We start from the raw sequence: 19,462 nt of genomic DNA on the forward strand, positions 1-19,462 counted from the left end.
ATATGAATATGAGTATATACATGTAAATATTTTCTAAATATATGTAAATATATTTAATATACAAACATGACATTTTTCTTAAATATATACATGCATGTGTGTCTATTTATATATACATAATAAATATACACATTATGTAAACAAAAACTTATTTTGAATGCGATTAATCATTTGACAGTATTAATATATATATATATATATATATATATATATATATATATATATATATATATATATATATATATATATATATATATATATATATTAAATTTACATTAAATATTAATGTAAATTGGCATTTTGCCACTAATTGAGAGTCATCTACGGATTTGTTTCCTCTCTTTTTTTGGCATATGACTAAATATCTTATTATACTATTATATATGGCTTATATCTTTTTTTTTTTTTTTTTCAGTAAGGGTAGTGTTTTACTTCATGATCTCATCCTGAGGAGTTTGTTATAGTTATTGCGTTTAGCAGGAAGTGAAATGTCACCAGCAAAATGACTAATGTTTTGACATTTTGGTTTGGTTATTTGTGTTTTAACACATTTCAAGAAGGTGAAAAAAGGTGATGAAATGGGCAAAAAGACCAATATAAGAACAACCGGCCATCAAGCTCAACTGCAAATTGCATTCTGCTAAACATAATAGTCATTTTGTGATTGATTAAACATTGCAGTGTTATTCCAAACACTAAAAAGCATTAGCACAATTGTTCCTGGCACTGTAACTGCAACGTATGATGTGGTACCGTGACCATTGTGATCTCTGCAGCAGTTGCAACGTACTGCTCTCGCACCCTCCATGATGGGGAAATGAGGGCTAATTAAAGCGAACAGCATGCAGTCCGTAATCCGAGCTATCAAACACACATCTTTTTCCCGTGCCAACATGCCGCTTCATGCCGACCGTTTTCTGCGGCTCCTAGGGAACTCTGTGATAACATCTCACTATTAGAAAACCTCTCTCCAACTCCTGTCTGTCTGGAAGACAGTTTTTAAGTGCACCACTGAGCTAATGAGACGTTGCGGATTCATGCAGTTGTTATTTTTTCCATCATAGGACAATTCAGTTTTATCTTTTGTTCTTTTCTTTTCTTCTGTGTGAATCGGATAGTGGGAGGCCGTCTATGTTGAAAGCCAAAAACATGACAATCCATTCTGAAAGAAACAAAAGGTTAACATTTGAGGAAGAGTGCATCGTTTCATATGCACATAATGTAACACGGGTCTATACATCAGAAAGCTTTTTATTGAATATGATCATGTATTAGAGCTTGATGAAATGAAGCACATATCACAGGATGTCATGTTTTTATCCAGAGGTCATGTGATTTTGCAGGATATTTTACTGACTGTAGAATCAGTGTTTTATGCGGTCATAAAAACGACGGCAGATATGCAGATGTTTCACTACAAATCTCACATTAAACTGTCTGGATATGCTTCGTGTGACAGTCATACTAAATAAAAGCAATAAATTAACCCTCTATGGTGCAGTTTTGCTATATGGCAGCATCGTTTTTCCTTCACTGGAAAAAATAACTATGACAATGTTTGAAATAAAAGGACGTTTTAAAAAGAAACCAGCAATATAATTTTTTTTAAGCCACATGGAGGCACATCAAAGTGCTCTATAAACTGCTTTATTAATGTTTTTAGAGAAATATTTAAGTGCAAATAAAGGTGTGCAATGATTTATAAAAGAAACAAGAATTTAATAATCAGAGAAGAAATTATCCACACTGTAAAGTGTTTTTCAAGATAAAACCATTTGTGTCTTTCTTTGTGAAATTCACTAGTAATTTCTGAGTGAAAATGGTTTCATAGCAAATCAGTGTGAATGCGTACCATAGAGGGTTAAAAGAGAGCTGGAAGCTCACAGGTATTTTTTTTTTTTGTATTTTACAGATATTGAAGACAAACAAAGCATACATTTTGCTGAAAAATAAAGCCATGACGAGCTAGATGACTCAAATCTATATCTACTTGATATAACTGTCAAACACCAAAAGTAGGAAAATTGTTTATGCTGGATTGATAGATTAAAGAAACAAATTAATCTGTTAAAGGCAAAATACACACGGTTTTATAGTCACATTTATACACTATTCACAAAATTGCACACGGGATTATAAACTAAATACAATTATAAACAGCTATCTTTGTATCGACATGTTCTTGATGCGAATGTTCATGTGGCAAGACAATTAGAGTATCAGTACAGTTAATTATTCATCTGATTTTTCAATTCGAGCAGAACTGCGATCCAGATCGGTCACCCTTGATATGGGAAAAATGAAATAAACGGCCATAATCTGTTTGGCACACACACACACACACACACACACACACATGGAACCTGAGAATTCCAGTTCTGATTATCAGACTATGGCATTTCAACTGGTTCATTGTGACACACTGACATTTAGACTATAATGTGCAAGCAAAAATGATTCCTTCAAATGATATCCATATACCGTTTTAAATTATGAAAGACTCAATTCAAGGTAGCCTCGCATATTGTATTAAATTACCCTCATGTGCGTTTGCATAAATGTCTGTATTTACACATTTTTCACTTTTCCAGGAACAGAGGACACGGAAGAGTTTGATTCCAGTCCAAAGTCACTGGCCTGAATAGAGGTTTGCTACATGACTGACATGCTAAATTTCAGTTTTTGGCTCCGGGCCCCTCTGTCATGGTTTGTAAGTGAAATTTCCCACTATAATTAATGTTAATTAGAGCCTGGAAATGTGGATCTCTGTGGCGAGACCATGACAAAGGGTTGTTAACCGGCTGCCAGATTCACTAAATCCACCTGTCCAATGAATTGTGCTCTCGTGAGACATGGCAAATTACTCTTTGAAATTATACACAAATCTCAATTCACACATAGATCTTTTGTGAAATGCGAAATAACTAAGAGTAATTTGTAAGTGATGTCTCTTCTGAATGATTTAACCTGTTCGCACTTATCTTGACAACTGCATGAATGCTTCAAACAATTTAGTGCTGAACAAGAGGCCACACTAACACACACACACACACACAAACCTCACAATAAAAAGGTGTTTCACGTATAATCTATCCTCTGTGGGTCTGTGCTTTATTAGCTTGACAGGTAGCGAAAGATGGTCTGTTTTCGGAAAACAAATTCCCAATGGAACTGGGATGCGTGGGATGGATGTGAGACGTTTAAAGCCAAAAACAAAAGCGCTGATCAGTTATTTTGCCATCAAACGTCGGGACTGCCGTATCACAATAGGCCGATGCCAGTAGTGTAGCCTTGCTTCTAAATCAGATGAAACACATGGTGAGAATGAGCTTGACCGTTCTCACTGTCTAGGATGGATCTTAACCCGTGGATGAGTACGGCGTGTCACTGTGATAGTTGTAGTCGGGGCAGATTTTCTGCACCAGTTTATAGTCAGTGCTGTAGAAGGCGATGTAGATGCATATGACTTTGAAGGGCTTCGAGCAGAGCCAGGACACGTGGCTCTGGGTGGATTCTTGGTAACACGTGTTGGACGGGTCATAGCTGCAGTGTGAAGTCTTTTTGCTGCGGTCTGTTTTCTGGTACTCGATACGACAGTTGAAAGATTTCGAGTCTTTGTTCTCCAGGGTGGACTGCTGGGCGATCTCAAACTCCACCACCTTGGAAGGCGGCACCAGGCTTACGGAGACGTTCCCCAGGCCCGTGGAGTTGTGGCGGAAATAAACGCTGAACGTGCCGTTGCCGTGGTCCACTATCTTGCCTGTAATGAGGAGATTGAGTTTCACAGTTTTGATGTTGGAGTTGAAGTCACCCCAGCCGAACATTTTTTTAAACTTGCCCGTTTTCACGATGGGTCTGCGTTTAGTCCTGCTCTGCGCCTCTCTGACATCTGTCTGGTTAGATAACCAGTCCCAAGAGTCCTCAATGTTTTCCAAATATGTAATCTCCCTCCTGTTGCTCTTGAACCCAGGGGACCCCCGGGCGAAAAGGCGCAGGGGGTTGAGAACGCGGGGGCTGGCGCTTTTGGGCGAGGGGTGCTCCTCGTTTTCAGCCTCCCCCCAGTCCACGAGCCCCACCTCTGGAATATGGGCTCTTCTGCATGTGACCTTCCAACAACACTGCGAAAAGCACAAACGCACAAACATGAGAATCCATAATACTATATGCAACATTATATGTGACCCTGGACGACAAGCTGAATAAATAAGCTTTCCATTTATGTATGGTTTGTTAGGATCGGACAATATTTGGCTGAGATACAACTATTTGAAAATCTGAGGGAGCAAAAAAATCAAAATATTGAGAAAATCGCCTTTAAAGTTGTCCAAATGAAGTTCTTAGCAATGCATATTACTAATCAAAAATTAAGTTTTGATACATTTATGGTAAGAAATTTACAAAATATCTTCATGGAACATGATCTTTACTTAATATCCTAATGATTTTTGGCATAAAAGAAAAATCGATCATTTTGACCCATACAGTGTATTTTTGGCTATTGCTACACATATACCCCAGCGACTTAAGACTGCTTTTGTTGTCCAGGGTCACATATACAACATCTATAGCCTATACATCATATACAACCGTAAAGTGCAATAGTGCATGCCCACTTTCCTTGGCTCCAGAATTATTTTGCCTATACATTTCTCCCATTGAAATGATCTTTTAAGAAGATTATAAGCCATGAACCAAACCAACCAGCTATGAGGTGAATGTTTATCGCAAAATATGCATATTAGGCATAGAAATATTGAAGTACTTTGATACTCCACTGTGCATCATTCGTAGTACTTTGTGGGTAGACACTTAACAGTTCTTTTGCCATTATTTACATGTCGCATGTTCTTTATAGAATTCCACTGTTAAACGCAATTAAATAATGCGGACTGATGGCTTCAACAAATGCATATGCCATCAATTAACAACACTCACAGTCTGTCTTTAAAGGTGAATTAACGAATTAATCAACTCATTCGTTCAGAAACACTGATTCATTCAGGACCAAAACAACATTGCTGTGTCGCTCAGAGACGAAGTATGGATTTGCTTCCAGTTATTCTCTCTGTTGGAGGTAAAAATAAACATCACAGCTGTCAATATTGTGTCTAAAATGTAAGTTACCCAATATTAGTTTTATAAAAGCAATGTCACAGCCATCCTGCTGGAATATTAGCACAGCTGTTATCTTTGCCCAATAATTTAGGTTGCATTAAACAGGAACAATGTTAATCTTAAAATCTTTTCATTTGTAAACAAAAATGAACAAACCATGAATAGTTCTACGTGACGACTGTCCTGGTTATATATTTGTACCTTTAGTGTTTAAAAAAACATCCAAATGATCTGCAAAGGGTAAACATGAAATTATTTCTGCAATATACTGCAGTGCTGATCCTATGTGCCAAATAACCTTTTTGCTCCAGGATTGAGTTCTGGTCCACTTAAGATAAAGTCTTAATAATTTGTAGAAATAAGCCAAACTAGTTTGGCTGGTAATTAGCGCAGGCTGCCATCCTGAGGCACGGCTGAGAGGATCATTTGCTGAAGCAGATGTGAAAGTAGGGCTGTTTGAAATCGCACAGACGAGCAACCCTGTATTTTCTCTATAATTACTAATTTTGCTGTAAGCTTAACAGCAGCGGATGAAAACTCAGTCAGCAAAGGACTACATTCATGAAGACATTTCCATCTAAAATGGTCCGGAGCGTATCAGTGTTTCAGAGGCTGTGCTTTATCAAATATGGTTAAAAATCGTATGTAAACAAAATAACATTTCTGATCGTCTGTGTAAAATTTGAAATGGGTGTAAAATGTTGTTGTCAAATAACGCAACAGCTTGAGAACATCATGCACAACATTATAAATGATGCAAACAGCCAGTAATAGCCCAGTAATTTGAAAGTTCCCTGTATAATGTGAAATCAATGTGTCTCCCATGGATTGGGGGGTCTGTTCATCTATCATTCTTCACAAAACTTAATTAAGACAATACCTCCACGTAAAAACAGAGAGAGAAAGAATGCAGTGTACATTTCCGTAATGAATTCATGGGCTGCAGGTGAAACTTTTTCAGCATCGTCTGAAAGTCCACTCAACAGAGATTGAAGATAACCCTCAATGGAAATGAGAAGAGAGAAATAGAGATTTTTGTATCTGATGAAACATTTATTCACTTTTGAGTCCCCCCGGTCTTGTACGATGTTCACTAAACTAGAGCGCTCATATCTCTGTTCTCGCTCTTGGTTGCGAGTCGCTTCATTTTTCATTTCGCAGGCCTCAATGACTTGACAAGGGAAGATGAATACCATTCACTTTTAGAGAAATTGTGGTGAGAGACAACTTCAGGTGAAGCAGGAAGGATATGATAATGCTAATGTGGAAGCAGTTAAAGGATGATGAACAACTGGGGAAATTGCTGTGACAAGTAGAGGGATCACAGGCAAAATAAAACGTTTTACTGCCTTGAGAGGAAAACTTAAAAGGTTGTGCTGACAATCGGTCCCAATCCTTCCCCTCTCTACCTCACTCATTCTCTCTCTCTTTCCTACATGTAGGGTGGCAGTAATTCTACACGTATTTTGGTAATATGTTTGATGTCTAACTCGAGGGAAGGACTGAAGCTGTGACTTTGGTAGAGGTAAGGCATACGAGGTTTGCTGAGGGGGAAATCTAAGGACGTTAATTAAGACTTTAACTAAACTTCAGTACTGTCCTGCAGGCTAGAGTCAGAATAATAGAAAGATATTTACTTTCATTTCATGCTTACACAAATAGCATACTTCTATCAGAATTACCACAGTTTATCATATTAACTATGATCAGGAAACATTTGACAACATGAAACTCTCCAGATGCAGTTAACAGTATATATGCAATATATATATATCACTTGATTTTTTATTTACTTATTTTTGCAAATAATTACATAAAATATTAGACAAAAAAGACTCCTACAGTCCACAGCAATAGATTATACATAGTCTAACCAATCTATAGTAGAAATATACATACTGAACATATACTGTGTGTGTGTGTGTATACGTACACATTTTATTTAAATATATATAAACAATTATTTATATATGCTATCATTGAAAAGTTTGAGATCTGTAAGTTTGTTTTGAAAAATGTTTCTGAAAACTCACTTATACTCTCCATTGATCAAAAATACAGTAAAACTGTAATATTGTAAAATATTATATTACAATGTGCAATCAAATATTTTCTTTTAGTAAGTATTAGTAAATAGTAAATTTGTATTTAGTATAAATTTAGTATATGTAGTAAGTAAATCATTCTAATAGGCTGATTTGATGCTCTTGTTATTATAAATGCTAAAACATTTTTGCATCTTAATGATTTTCTTTAAAACTGTTACATTTTTTGTTTGTTGGTTTCTTTGATAATGAAAAGTTCACAAGAACAGCATTTATTTGAAATATAAATATTTTACAAAATTATACATGTCATCCTGTCACTTCTGATCAACTTAATGCATGAGTATTCATTTCTTTAAAAGAAAATTCTTACTGACCTCAAACCTTTTAAGAGTAGTGTGTGTGTGTGTGTGTGTGTATATAACAAACAAACAAAACATGTATACATAGATATCAGCATATATAGTCTAACCAATCTATACCATCAAATAAATTAAATGGTTTAAGAATCTGATAAATATCTGTAATTTGATAACGTATTGTACAATGTGTCAGTCACCCACAGCGAAAGCTGGCCTAGCGACAGCGTCATGATATGACATCCACAAAGTGAGAGAAGAATCAGTCTAGACGTTCATCTGTAATGAGCATTATGGAGCAAGCTGTCTGCCAGTCCCTGGGGTGGACATATCTTTTACGGCTTGACATAAAGGTAATTGCCGTGGTGACCAGAACTAGCCCTCTAGAAAGTTATTAAGAAGTCAGGGACATCTCAGCGGCGGATCATGGATGAGGATGCTGTTAAAATGCATTTGCTTCGTCTGGCTGTAGCACACCTCTGATGGCTGTGATGGCTCTCCAGCCCCGGGGCAGGAATCTGTTTGGATGTCAGACCTGCACCTTCTTGTCATTTTCCGTCCATTTCTCTTTCTTGTGCTGTCTCCCTATTTCTCAGCCCCAGAGACTGTTTGTTCAGCATAGTAGTGCAGCTGTGATTTGTACCTTATTTTGAGGGTTTACTTCCTTGAATTTTATATTCTGCCTTTGTTTAAACATTTAAAAAATATTTGTTTCACCCAAAAGTAAAAATTATGACATTATTTAAGGCTGAAATGCATTGCTTTTTTCTGACTTTTGCCCAGATTTTTGCTTGGATTTGCGGTCTGGATGAGCCAACGCTAGTTGCCACAAGTCCGAGCAAATCTGTGGATAATGGGCAGTCAGAGTTGATCGATTTCACAGAAAATCTGATTTTTAGAACACATTATTTTCAGTGAGGCATGTTTCTGCACAAATTGGTTGAGTCTGGGGACAATTTGAAAGTCAGGTAGTGTGTAATCCTCATTTGTTTAGTGTACGACGCCCAGTTTTTCTCTGTAACCAGTTTTAAAGTTAGCAAGTGTATGAGTGCTCTAAAATCTGTTCATGTTTTAAAAGACCTGAAGTGCATTCCAGCTTTTCAACCTCACCCTCATGTCATTCCATCCCAGCTGTATGATGTTATTTTTTTCAATGGATAATTTGTTTGAAGATTTATATACTGTACAACTCAATGTGTCAAGTTCCAAAAAAAAAAAAAAAACAACAACAAAAAAACAGAAAGCACAATGAACACAGTACAACTCATGCATGATATTTCACATTTTCTGTAGTAATGTAATTCTGTCAGGAATGAGGACTATCCATGCAGCCTGTCATGAATGAGCAGGGAGAGCAACAACAATAACCCCCCTAGGGTAAACAGAACAGAACAAAGCAGATATCATTAATGTACTTAATGATATTTAAGTGTAATACATTATTCAAGATAAAATGAGTCTGATTCAACGAGGAATATCAGAAAGCCAAGTCCTGACTGTGGAGAAAGGAGGAGCTGGGGATGGAGGAGGGTAATTTGCTCCTGAGCAAGCAAAAAAGCTGCTGAATAATACTAAATAGAGCTTATATAGGAATGCTGTGATAGGTGTTGTAGGCAGATGTGATCAGCTGAGAGTCAGCCGATGCACGCTTGACTCACGTGACCTGCCAGAACTAACGCTATACGCTTAATTAGTTTTGTATGAGAAACAGACGTTTTCTGTAAGTCATCATTTAATAACAACAGTTCCCTCGAACAAAGCTCAAATCACGGCCATGTTTGTATCAAGAAACGAATTGTCATTTTAAATCTAGATGAAAACAGATTTTAGTCCGTTCCTTGCACTACTGAATGACTTCAGAAGTGGAATATAGTTACTCATTCATTCATTATTAATTTATGCATGCCTGTCTTTTGTGGGGCTTGAAAGACATCACTATTAGAGCTGTGAAAAGATTTGTGATTCACAAAAAAATTACAGCAAACAGGTTTGGTATGACTCCCGGATCATTATATGATGACAGAATATAAATTTGTAGGTGAATTATTCCTTTAAGCTATTATTGTTATAATGCATAATTTCCAGTAGAATAACCACATTTTTTTTATTTTATTTTATTTCATAATCTTAACTGTATAAAGAGCAGACAAAAAAGTGAAGTGATAGGAAGGGGGGGATTGGATCGGGACACTACACTTAAGTGGGTCGACCATCTGAGATCTCCTAAACCTGCTCTCTGATGTTCTCAAACAAAAGACACCTTAGTACACTGTCATTAAATACACAACACACAACATCCAGGCCAAATTGTCTAATACACTAAACACATAAAAGGGCATTTGTTTTAGAAACGTCACCCACAATTCAACCAAACTGCAGTTTCTTGTTGTAGAGTACTGAACATGGCAGCAGCTGCCTCTCCATTACACCTGTCCAGCCCACTGTTCCTCCCCAAAGTCTCTGTCATTTTACTCCTACCTTTGTCTCTCTCTCTCTCTCTCTTCGTCTCCCCCAGTGTTTCTCCTGTGTGGTGTTACATGGCATTTCATTTGTAATGATTCACACAAAGAGCAGTTTCAAGAGAAGGCCCCAAAGGTCTGAGAAGGCAGGTGGGGGCCTGAGTCTACACACAGCCGCAGAATAGATTGCTACCCTGATGGGTGAAACAGCCGCACACCCGAAACCCATCAGTCTTAATCAAGAGCCAGGCTGCTAACAAATGGCAGGTGTTCAGTGGAGAGGATCAAAGAGAGAAATCCTCACCCTCAGCCGGGACTGATCGCTGTAGCACTGTACGCTGTGCTGCATGTCTAATGCCATATAATCCCCCTGTCATCAGCACCTGACCCTTACAGCGCCAAACGCTCATGCATGGCTGCCTCAGTCACCGGACCCTTAAATCATCCGGTCAGAGCTGTAGCCAATCAGAGGTACGGTCGCTTTCAATGACTTGCAATTAAAGTGATGTGAGGCCAATGAAATGCAAGCTTGAACATTTGTATGGAACTCTGCATTAAAATGTTAAATTCTGAAACGATACGACTTTAAAATGATGAAGTAAGAAAAAAGAAGTATTAGAAGACCTACATGTGTGCTAGTAGCATTTCAGTACTTTCTCATTTTCCCTGCTTAATTTCTCTGGTAAGAGGGTCATATTGCGGTTATGCATCATAAATGTAATTTTATTAATAGATTTAATATTTTTAGTAACAGCAACTAAGTGTCATAAAGCAGAGGTTCACAACCTGGGGTCCGGGGCCCACTAGGGGGCATCAGAAAACTCCCAAACTGGCCTCAATATGACCAAACAAGCATTAAAATGGGCTAAAACAAGATGTTTCTTATTAAATTTACTCCCTGAACGACTTATTTAAAGAACCAGTGTTCCCATGGTCTGTATGAGGCAGACTGATTTTTTTAAAAGTGTTTTTTCTAGACCTGGAAAGTCAATAAATTAATAGATATGCCAAGGGCATTTTTATAAAGAAAATGTATAGATATATATTTTTAGTTAACTCCAAAATATTTTATTGGATAGAAATTATGCATATATAAGCAAAGCACAAACAACTGTAAAAGTCATGTAAAATTTATATTGGTTGGTTAAAAAGAGTGGGATCCCTGAAGAATATTTAGCTCTTGATATTTATGTAATTATGAAATTTATGAAAAATAATGAAAATTATTTTAGTAAGTTTTGCTTATCTATAGACATTCCTAATTTCTGTAAATTAAAAAAAAAAAAAAAAATGTACCAGAGAAAACCTACGGGGAGAGGCCTTCAAAAATATTTTGGGGACAATAGGGATAATAGGGCTGTCCACTGCTTATAATAAATAATTGTTGTTGTTTTTTTTTTCTGTAGCTAACGTTATCACATGTAGTTCCTTCTTAAGGATTAACATAAAATGCCCATACTTCCCATATACCCATACTAAATCTCAGTCCTTTTAATATAAAAAGCAGCTTCTCCTTTTTTTATCAGTGCTTTTTGCATGTCAGTCATGCTTAATAATTATTATAGGACAACGAACAGGAAATTAAGTTATTATTAACCAATTATTTTTCAGGTTTTGTGTGAAACATTTTTGAGACGGGGCAAGCAGTTGATGTTAACAGAATGAAACCATTATAATAAACAACTATGTAAATGTGTTAACATTAGCTTTAAACGTGTTTGATTAATTGCATGCATTAACATGCTCTAAATATAAGTCAACAACTGTGGGATCAAGCCGCTGAAAAATATGTGAAAACGCATCAAGGGCCAATACAACGGAGTCAGACAAGGTGCTATTGTGTTATACTGTACATCATAATTGGTTAACAAGACCAGGACTGTTAAGTGAGGAGTGATTCTTGTTCTTTTCCCCTTTAATACCTGTCGGTTCTTTGTTCCACACTCTGCTGGTGTAACTATCATCCTATCAACACCTCTACAATCCCATTATACCATCTGTCTGATCTTCATTCCTACAAATGTGTTTGACATGTCCTCAGCAAGAATAACAGCTACGATCACACGTTTCACATGCAAAAACAGCACTGGAGAGTAACGATCAGGAAATAAATGTGCGCAGCTCTTTAAACTTCCTGATTGGGAGCACTTCTGATGTTCTGTTTCCAACGGTACTTTGTTCACCTTCTTAATTTCCTTCTTTGATTTGGATGAAGATCATACGAATATAAATAGTGAGAATCGCGCTTGTGAAGCATATGCAGCCAACCCTTCCTGTCTGTCAGCGCAGCATTACAACTGACAGTAGATGCCTTTGTTCTTTGATTAGGAGGAATCCTAACTGTTTTTAGACATACCAGTCTCTTTTTGAAGACAATGAAACAGCAGAAGCAAAAAAAAAAAAAAAAAAAGAGAAGTCTTTTTTGATTTCTCATAGAGATGATAGGTTCTTCATTGAAGAGCGCTGACATCACATCAGAGTGACAGAATAAAAGATGAAGGGATGAATTAAAAAATGCAGGTGAAAGAAATATGGTCATAATGAAGTAGCTGAAAATCTAAATGGAGAATAGAAAAATGTTTTAATCTTATAACATGATACACAAATGTGGCCCTGGACCACAAAAGCAGTCTTAAGTCGCTGGGGTATATTTGTAGCAATAGCCAAAAATACATTGTATGGGTCAAAATTATCCATTTTTCTTTTATGCCAAAAATCATTAGGATATTAAGTAAAGATCATGTTCCATGAAGATATTTTGTAAATTTCTTAACGTAAATGTATCAAAACTTAATTTTTGATTAGTAATATGCATTGCTAAGAACTTCATTTGGACAACTTTAAAGGTGATTTTCTCAATATTTCGATTTTTTTTGCACCCTCAGATTCCAGATTTTCAAATAGTTGTATCTCAGCCAAATATTGTCTGATCCTAACAAACCATACATCAATGGAAAGCTTATTTTTCTCAGCTTTCAGATGATGCATAAATCTCAATTTCGAAAAATTGACACTTAAGACTGGTTTTGTCGTCCAGGGTCACAAATACTAAATCTGCACACTTAAAGGATAGTTCACGCAAAACATTCTAATTCTGTCCTTTTACTCACCTTGTTGTCCCAAACCTGTATGACTTTCTTTCTTTGAAGCAAAAAAAGTATTCTGAAAAATGTGTCTCTATGTGTGTTTTCACTGTCCATACAGTGAAAGCTAAATGCCTTCTTTTCCATTCAGCAAAATAAATAAAGTCACACAGGTTTGGAAGACATTAAGGTGAGTAAATGATTGCAAAATTTTCATATTTGGGTACTATACTATACCTTTAAATATGTTTCTATGTCTGAAATTGATATTAATACTGACAGAGTGTAACAAAGATGTCTAAACAAAGAAATTAGTGAAGTAAATAAATGACCACAGGTTGTGGGTACATGGCCATACTAATAAATAACGCCAGCCTTTGATGTACACACTGGGTCACAGAGATGCTTCACAACACATCTATCATGATAAAACGCCTGAAATATACAGGCCTGTCCTTCAGCTCTGGAACGCTCTGAAATCACAGTCTCCAGCCCATAAGTGGAAAAGCATTGATTTTATATCTCAGGTAATGGATGACACTGACATTACGTCCATGACAAAAAATAAAAGTCAGAATTTCGACAAATGACATTACCATAAACTGTCTACTGTGTGAGACATATATTCAGGATTGCATTTTTAAATATTAAACCTTTCAGAGAAACTAAACGCAGTTCAAGTGACAATTTTTTTTTTTTTGTAATTAGTTTTAATTTTAAGATTCCTACAGTGATAAATGAATGCTTATTTATGGAAATCTATTTTAAACATGGGGCCAAAAATTGCACTGCATGCTAATTTGTACAATCCTCTGAAGCAAATAATAATAATTATTATATCCAAAAACACAGATTTTGTTCATCATGTTTCTATATCAGAATGTTCTCTCTGGCCAATCTATTTATTCTAGAAAAAAAAAAAAAGTCAATAATTTATAAAAACAACAACAAAACAAACCAAAAATGATGGTAATGTAAATGGCACCTGCTTTTGGGTGAAACACTCATTTCCTGTTTTTTTCCTCATGAAGTTAGCAAACATGAGAAACCACACACCACCAAACATCACTGCTTATAGCGGTAAATGTCACAGACAACATTGTTTATGAGGGATTACTGAGGCAGGCATCTGGAAAGCAACAATGACCCCAATATAGACACAGATACACATCACTGGCGTATAAACCCAGCAGCGATAATGCCAATCTAGTGCGAAACGCTCATATTTACAGACGCACTGGCTGAAATCCTCGTGTAATCTCTCTCGCAGGAATTTCTGGGTTACTGGACCTACAAACACATTTCACGATTCCATTCTGGCACTCCTTTTTCCCCTCGTTTGGTGTCCTCAGCCCAATTCTGAGAGCCCGATGTACGTTCTCCCCTCACATGGCAAATCCAGCCAGGGCTTGATGTGAAGACTCGGGCTGCAGCAGGTTCTGAAGAATATAAACAGCGTTTTTATTGTCCGCAGGGACGGGTGTGTGAAAGAGACGAGGGCCTTATCACAGCCCAGCAGCTCTGTAATTCGCCTCCGTGATACAGCACCAGAGCGGAGAACCTTACACGGCTGGCACAATCCAAAGACGGATTAGTTTTTCTGACATAAGCTTCCTGAAAAACTAATCAATCAGGCCATGCGGCATTATCAGAGGCATAAGATTAAAGCGTGGCTCCTAATCCGAGCACTGTAAATTTTTAGTAAATTCTCCACCGCTAGTTTTCCTCCAGTAAATAAATAATGAAATCACAGCTAATTGCACACAAAGACAGCGGGAGAGCTGGACGACCTCGCGATAGGGAATTCACTGCGAATCATTATTCCGGCTTTAAATTTGCTCTCCGTAAACCATTTAAGTCTGCGTACTCAAACGTGCCCTCTGAGTTAAGATTTCGGCTGAGGCAGAGTTTCCGACGACTTACAGACATTCACGTGCCATTCTTACTGACCGACATCATGTAAGTGTTTCTCAGTCGCTTGTATAATGAACAAACATCTGTGTGCTGCTGGAGTCAGCTGTGTGGACATTACACACCACCTTCCTCGATCATCTTCTATCAAACACTCTGTAAGCGCTCTGTAAAAACTTGAGCTGAGATTGATGGCTGTTATGCTTCTTATGCATGAACAAGAGCAAAGCACAACAGAGGGAGTGTTAAATAGAGCGGCGCTCTGGCAGCAAAGGCCAACTGTGCTGAACTTCAGCCATGCAGAGAACAATCATTACACAAAGATGAGGAATGAAAGGAAATGTGTCTAAACAATAGAGTCGTGGGGTTGTGCTCAAGTGGATTTAGTGCTGATCACATTGTTCTCCGTCCTGCTCTCAGAGGTTGACTGCAGCAGATGTCATGGAATGAATAGTTACTAGAGTGAAGGCTCTGACCCTCTTATCTGTCCCCAGGGAGCAGCACAGATGCTGGGCTACTTCTACAGTATTTGAATCACTGTGTGTGTGTGTGTGTGTGTTAGAGAGAGAGAGAGAGAGACTGTAGGGACTCTAATCCATCGGGACGCTGCCTTTGGAGGATTGTACAAAAGTGGATGTACTCAAAGACAGAAGCCATTCCCACAGGTACTGTTTCTCAAGAGTTCAGTGGACAGCCAAATCTTAAAAGTCATTATGTGCAAGGTCGGGCTTCATAAACACATCTAACTGAAAATTACATTCGTATGCAGTTCTGTGACGCTGGTGATTTTGAAGTGATTTGGAAAATTTCTGGATGACTGTAAGAGATTTATACAAAAAAACTAAAAAACGAAATTACTTTTCTCTAAAAATGCATATGACATGCATTCTAATCAAAATCTATTTGTTAATAAGACATATGGCAAAAAAAGGGAATAATACACATATTTGATTAATCTCCATAAATAGATTTAATACTTATATACTCAATTGAGATGGCTTATAAGCTACCTGTAACATTGCACTTATTTTGTTTTATCTGCCATCCATCCACACGTGCATCTTGTACATCTATAAAAAATACTTCTATACAATATTTGACCGTTTTTTTTTTTTTTTTTTTCCTGAAAGCATTTTCTGAGGGATTTAAAGTGGCATTGTCCTAAATTCAACATTTCTAAAGTCATAAAGTTAATGCATTCGAAATTAAATCCTTGCTTCAATTAGTTTTCATATAGTTGATATTCAACACGGTATTGCACATTAAAAAAAACAAAAAAAAACTAAGGTATATCACCTCAGCTATAACGAATCCTTTTGGAATCAATCACAGAATGCATGAGAAATAAAAAAGTTGATAAATGTGTCTTTCTACTTTCTACCAGGAAAAGCAAATAAAAATGCATTTAAAAGACAACTGCATGATTGACTGATTCACCAGAATTATACATAGCATATACTATTATTTTATTTTAATTAAGTAGTTTTCACTAAATTTGCATCACTGCTTTAAATTGCTCAAAGTTTAAACATAATCGAATGCAGTTTTCATATATATGTGAACATGGAAGGGATGGTACTCACCTTGTGCAAACAGAACAGCAGCAAAACAGCTGAAAGAATCTGCATCTTGACTACAGAAAATTGTCTTTGACTCTTACTTGAGGTGTGAGAAGCAAATATCCAGTTCGCAGGGTTTACAAGAAGGTGCCATTGCTCTCAACTACCTGAATTAGAAAATGACACGACATTCAATGCGTTTATCAGAAAATTATTGTCTGAAGAGTTGAATGGCATCAGACTCCATAAAGCAAAGTGTTTGCTTACCCTTGACAAAAGGTGTTGATCATGTTGAAAAGTGACGGTAACCAGCGGGGTTTATGACGGCACAGCTGGAGAAGGTCCCGAAGGCGTCAGTGATATTGATAAATGTGCTCGGGACAGGAAAGGCTGCTTTTGAAATAGGTTTTTATTGGAAAGTAGTGTCCGAGTGACTGTTCAATAGCGCAGCGATGACTTACGAAACGCGCCGAGTCCGATCAGCGCGAAGGTGTGAAGCCTGATTGATGCGACTCCTCGCTCGCGCGGTCTTCTTGTTTATGGCAGTTTGTTCTTATTAAAGTTTTATACAGCCCCAAAGTAGAGTCGATCTTTTACCAAAAGCTCAATATCTTAGTTTGTTCGTCTGCAGTTTGATTTGTGAGTGTGTATGTGTGTGGTGATGTGAATCCCTCTTTGAAGTGCTCTTCAGATTTAGCGCGTGCGAGGGACTCTCAACTGAGAGACGTCAACTGATTAACCCATTGTGGACAAGTGTCTGTTTTTCGTCTTTATCTGAGCTGAGGGTTTTATAAAGACAGATTAGCATAATGACAGCATATCTAATATATTCGCATATAAATTAGCCTCGTTCGTGTTTTTAAAGTTGTCTAAAAATTCCGAAAAGATTTGAGGGGACGAACAAAGTGGCTCAGGTAAGCTAGATAAAACCGTCCATACTGTAATTATAGCAAGTTTGCAGTCTTGTTTATTTATTGAATATGCTACTGAAGGCTGTATAAGCCACAGCATTAACAGCATTAGAGAAAAGTAGACAGATAAAGGATTGAGTCAGACTCGCTGATGCGTTTTACCCAAGGTGAAATATAGTGCAAAACAACAGTGAAACATTACGCTACACCCACACACAGTGAGATTAAAGTGTTGACATTGCAAAAATTGCAAGTGTGCAATGAGGCATGTCCTCTCTGACTGTGTCTGGAGTTACTATGCAGTTAAACTGTGAGCAGTGCAATTCAATGCAGTGAACGCAGTCCCACAGATCTCACGGATAAACGTGTCAATAGCGCCACCGCGTGTTTAAAATGACTCAAAATTATTACAGTGCTGTAATAATAACCTATAATTTTCAATTATAGGGTAGAGTGGGGGAAACGCCCCCATGGGTGGGGTAAAATGCCCCCCAGTCTGACAAAGCAATTTGCTTCAATCGTTTACAGCAAAATCAGGATACATGCAGTTTTATCTTAAAATAAAAAAAGAATATAATCAATAATTATGGATTACAAAAATTATAATAGCCTATTTGGAAAAAAAAAAAAAAAGTTAGCTGATGCTAACTTGAGGTAATTTTTAAATATAAAATCTAACCAACTAGGTAGAATACATTTGATGGAAAAACGAAGGATTTGATGTTCTGAACAGAATAACTTGCTCATTGCCCCACTGGGGGCGTTTTACCCCACTGACTATGTTTGAAAAAAAAATAATAAAATGTCATTCTGAAAATATAATAATATTTTTATTAAATAACACATATTCCCTATCTACAGGCCCTACTGTTCTCATATCATATATTACTGTGATGTTGTACAAAATACAAGCTTTAAAACTTTTTTTTCTTACTGCTGAAAATTAGATCATTTACTGTGAAATCAGGTACATCAGCAGTGTAAGCTTCATGGTGAATACTTCTACATCACTCTCATCAACGCAGTCCATAGGGAGGGAGGGGGTCCCCACCATACATCAACTATTCTTTGGATTAATTAAAATATGCACTAAATGTAAACTATGTACTAAATATGTACCTACATGTCAACTAGCAGTCATTAGAGTATTAGTAGACTGTCTGCTTAATATCTTCTAAGACTTTATTTTGATGGGTCCACAACATACAATATACTGACTGTGAGAAACTTTGCAAGTACATGTCAACTTAATGAGAACTGGTTGACATGTAGTTGCAAAGTTACTTATAGTTAGTAGAATGTCTAAAGTGGACTATCGAAATAAAGTGTAACCATAGGCAGGGCCGTTTCTAGCCATTTTGACGCCCTTATCCCCCCCTCCAGCTCCCACACCTAAACAAGATAATTAAGATTACATACAAAATAACATAAAACTGATTATGTAAACACTCAAATCTTAAATAACAACATTGATACATTTACAAATTATATGTGACCCTGGAGCACAAAAGCAGTCTTAAGTCGCTGGGGTATATTGGTAGCAATAGCCAAAAATACATTGTATGGGTCAAAATTATCCATTTTTCTTTTATGCCAAAAATCATTAGGATATTAAGTAAAGATCATGCTCCATGAAGATATTTTGTACATTTCCTACCGTAAATATATCAAAACTTAAATTTGGACAAAAACATTTGGACAACTTTAAAGGCAATTTTTTCAGTATTTTGATTTTTTTGCACCCTCAGATTCCAGATTTTCAAATAGTTGTATCTCAGCCAAATATTGTCCGATCCTAACAATGGAAAGCTTATTTATTCAGCTTTCAGATGATGTATAAATCTCAATTTCGAAAAATTGACCCTTATGACTGGTTTTGTGGTCCGGGTATATATATATATATATATATATATATATATTTCTTTTTCAGACATCAGTTTCTTGTCACATTTAAATTGGTTGTCATAGTAACGACAATATTTTTGGAAATTCAGGGCATTGTGAGTTCCACAAATCTGAA

The 19,462-nt window shown here is 36.8% G+C and overlaps 1 protein-coding gene across 1 annotated transcript; it reads right to left on the reverse strand.

The window, feature by feature from the left end:
• Positions 1-1,282: 1,282 nt before the first annotated feature.
• On the reverse strand, positions 1,283-17,942 carry nxph2a (neurexophilin 2a). The gene is made up of 3 exons (XM_058786052.1): positions 16,799-17,942; positions 16,556-16,698; positions 1,283-4,118 (listed from the first exon to the last, which is right to left on the reverse strand). Exons 2-3 carry the CDS (start codon positions 16,598-16,600, stop codon positions 3,360-3,362), a joined length of 804 nt encoding a protein of 267 aa, XP_058642035.1. The 5' UTR covers positions 16,601-16,698; positions 16,799-17,942; the 3' UTR covers positions 1,283-3,359.
• Between the last annotated feature and the right edge of the window lie 1,520 nt (positions 17,943-19,462).

This window comes from Onychostoma macrolepis, chromosome 09 (genome assembly GCF_012432095.1).
Source record: "Onychostoma macrolepis isolate SWU-2019 chromosome 09, ASM1243209v1, whole genome shotgun sequence".
Classification (NCBI taxonomy): domain Eukaryota; kingdom Metazoa; phylum Chordata; class Actinopteri; order Cypriniformes; family Cyprinidae; genus Onychostoma; species Onychostoma macrolepis.